Source organism: Parasteatoda tepidariorum, chromosome 5, assembly GCF_043381705.1.
Source record: "Parasteatoda tepidariorum isolate YZ-2023 chromosome 5, CAS_Ptep_4.0, whole genome shotgun sequence".
Classification (NCBI taxonomy): Eukaryota; Metazoa; Arthropoda; class Arachnida; order Araneae; family Theridiidae; genus Parasteatoda; species Parasteatoda tepidariorum.
Window position 1 is genome coordinate 43,314,014 of NC_092208.1, and position 2,297 is coordinate 43,316,310.

At 29.6% G+C, this 2,297-nt stretch overlaps 1 protein-coding gene across 4 annotated transcripts in view; it reads left to right on the forward strand.

Moving 5' to 3' along the window:
• The window catches only part of LOC107439128 (sodium/potassium/calcium exchanger Nckx30C-like), a 230,160-nt gene extending 228,254 nt beyond the window's left edge, over positions 1-1,906 (forward strand). For all 4 annotated transcript variants that reach the window (XM_016051620.4, XM_071181363.1, XM_071181362.1 and 1 more), the window contains exon 9: positions 807-1,906. In XM_016051620.4, the coding sequence (XP_015907106.1) occupies positions 807-1,065 (259 nt within the window). In that variant the 3' untranslated portion in view covers positions 1,066-1,906. The remainder of the gene's footprint in view (positions 1-806) is intronic.
• The last annotated feature ends 391 nt before the right edge of the window (positions 1,907-2,297 follow it).

Genomic DNA, 2,297 nt, shown 5'->3' on the forward strand with positions numbered 1-2,297 from the left:
AAAAAAAAACGTTCCTAAACATCACAGTTACTGCATAAGAAGCGGCCAAAACCGGAATAAGCACTGCAAGCTTCATGAGCCCATTCTAAGCAATCTGAATATTGTCTGTCAATTAATTATAAATTATTTTTATAAATTTTTTTAAATAATTTGTTAAGTAATATTTGCTAGTTCATATTTCTTTTTGATAATATTACCTTATTTTTTATGCTTTTTGCCAAATCCGGAGAGTTTAATTTTCATATTACACTTTTATTCTACTTTGGCCGTCCCATCTTGCCCGATCCATGTTGTCCGGATAGTACGTTTTTTAAAAAAGATATCCCCAAATTTGTTTAAATAAATAAATTTTAATTTACCCTACTCATTATGTTCGTACAGTAATAACACTACATGGCCACAAATTTGAAAAATTTGTTGCAATGTATTAAACAAATAATATCAGCATGCAAATCAGGAAAAATATTTTACCACTGTTTAAGAAAAACAAAACAATGCTTGCGCTTCGGCAACACCTTGTGAACTGACGAAAAAACTTGTGCAAATTGAGAACAACAATATTTTCTTTCCGAAAAAGCACTTTAGATGTCGCTATCGTGATGAGCATGGGAAAAAAAGCGATGTCCCGTCTTGCCCAGTGTTCCCATCTTGCCCTACCTTCCCCTATATAAGAAACGTCCGTAACAGTTTAAAAAAGTTCAATTTTTAATTTGTACATAAGAATATCTTGATTATTATAATTGCCTCATTGAGTATACTTTACTCTAATAATTAAATTGAAAGATTTTCTTCTCTCCCTATTTTAGGCTTCCAGTTCCATGGCTCCTCTCAGCATTAGCGTTTGGACCTGTGAAAGTGAGCAGTACTGGCATGGCCTGCTCTATTATCATCCTGTTTGCGATGTTGATTTTTGTTATAGTCTCAATCGCTATTTTCAAGTGGAAGATGAACATTGGCCTAGCTCTGGTGATGTTTCTGCTCTATTTTGCTTTCGTCGCCATGAGTCTTGTACTCGAATACGAAATTGTTGACTGTGCTGCTATTATGAGTTACGTCTCTGACTAACTTCTCAGTGGTTTAAAAATTGTTCGTCTGTTTCTCCAGAAATCACGCATAATGTCCAAATCCACAATTTTTCAGTATTATAAATTATGCAGAGGCTCTTGTGAACAGGAAAATCACAAGTTTGAAAAGAATACAAAAAAATTGAAAAATATTAGGAAAAAAATCAATCATTTCAAAATCAATTATCTAAAAACAATGTTTTTCGTTCCAAGTGCCCAAATCCACACACGTTTTCTACTGTATAAAAGCGATTGCTTCAAAGAAATAGGTTTAAAAAAACAATTAATGAATAAAAAGATAAATCTATGCAATGACTTTATAGATAAAACACCTTACAGTCTGAACTGTGAAACTTAAAAAACAAAACCATGTTTCCTATTCCTACCAGAATTAGACAGCGGGAAAGCTACAAATATAATTGTCAGATGATTTAGAAGTTTTGAAAGGGATTTAAATTAAATCCAGACAGATGAAACAGTTACCTGGAGAAACTACAATGAAAAGGTTTTTGATGGGAAAAAAATCTGATTGAGAAAGCTTTGAGTAGTACCAAGCCGAGAAGGAAGGTACTATCGTAGATAGCAGAGTTTTGAAGGGGATAAACGCTGTAAGAAAAAAAAATACCTGTAAATGCCTGTCACTGTGCACTCACATTTACAATACACTGACTGAACTGAACTAATCAGAATAAAAAATGCTACTAATAATTATAATAAAATTACTAATCATGATAAATTATGAAATAAATCATAAATTTTTAATAATTAAAATCGACTTTGGTTTATACCAAACTAACAAAAAAGATGCGATCAAAGGTATACGCATTAATTATAGGCAAAAATATTTACCATGAATTAACTAAAATCATTAAAATACCTTTTTAACATTTTGTATCAAATTTATTACATTTTTTTATTTTTCTGTAGGCGTTTAACATTTAAAACTTAAATTTTATTTAAATTAATAATAATTATAGAATTTCGAGATTTAAAATATTTTCTACCTTTTTGAATAAGAAGGCAGATTAGAAAGAATTAAATTTAAAAAAAAATAAAAAAAAGCAAAAAAAACATTCCCTGCTATTGAAATTACATAAATAAAACGAAAAAAAAATTCACTGTACAAATTTTTACAGTGAAATTATTGTGCGAAAATTTATTACGAAATTAATACTCAAAAATGTTTTAATATTTTTTTTCCTTCAATTTACTTTTAAAAACCGTCATAATTTT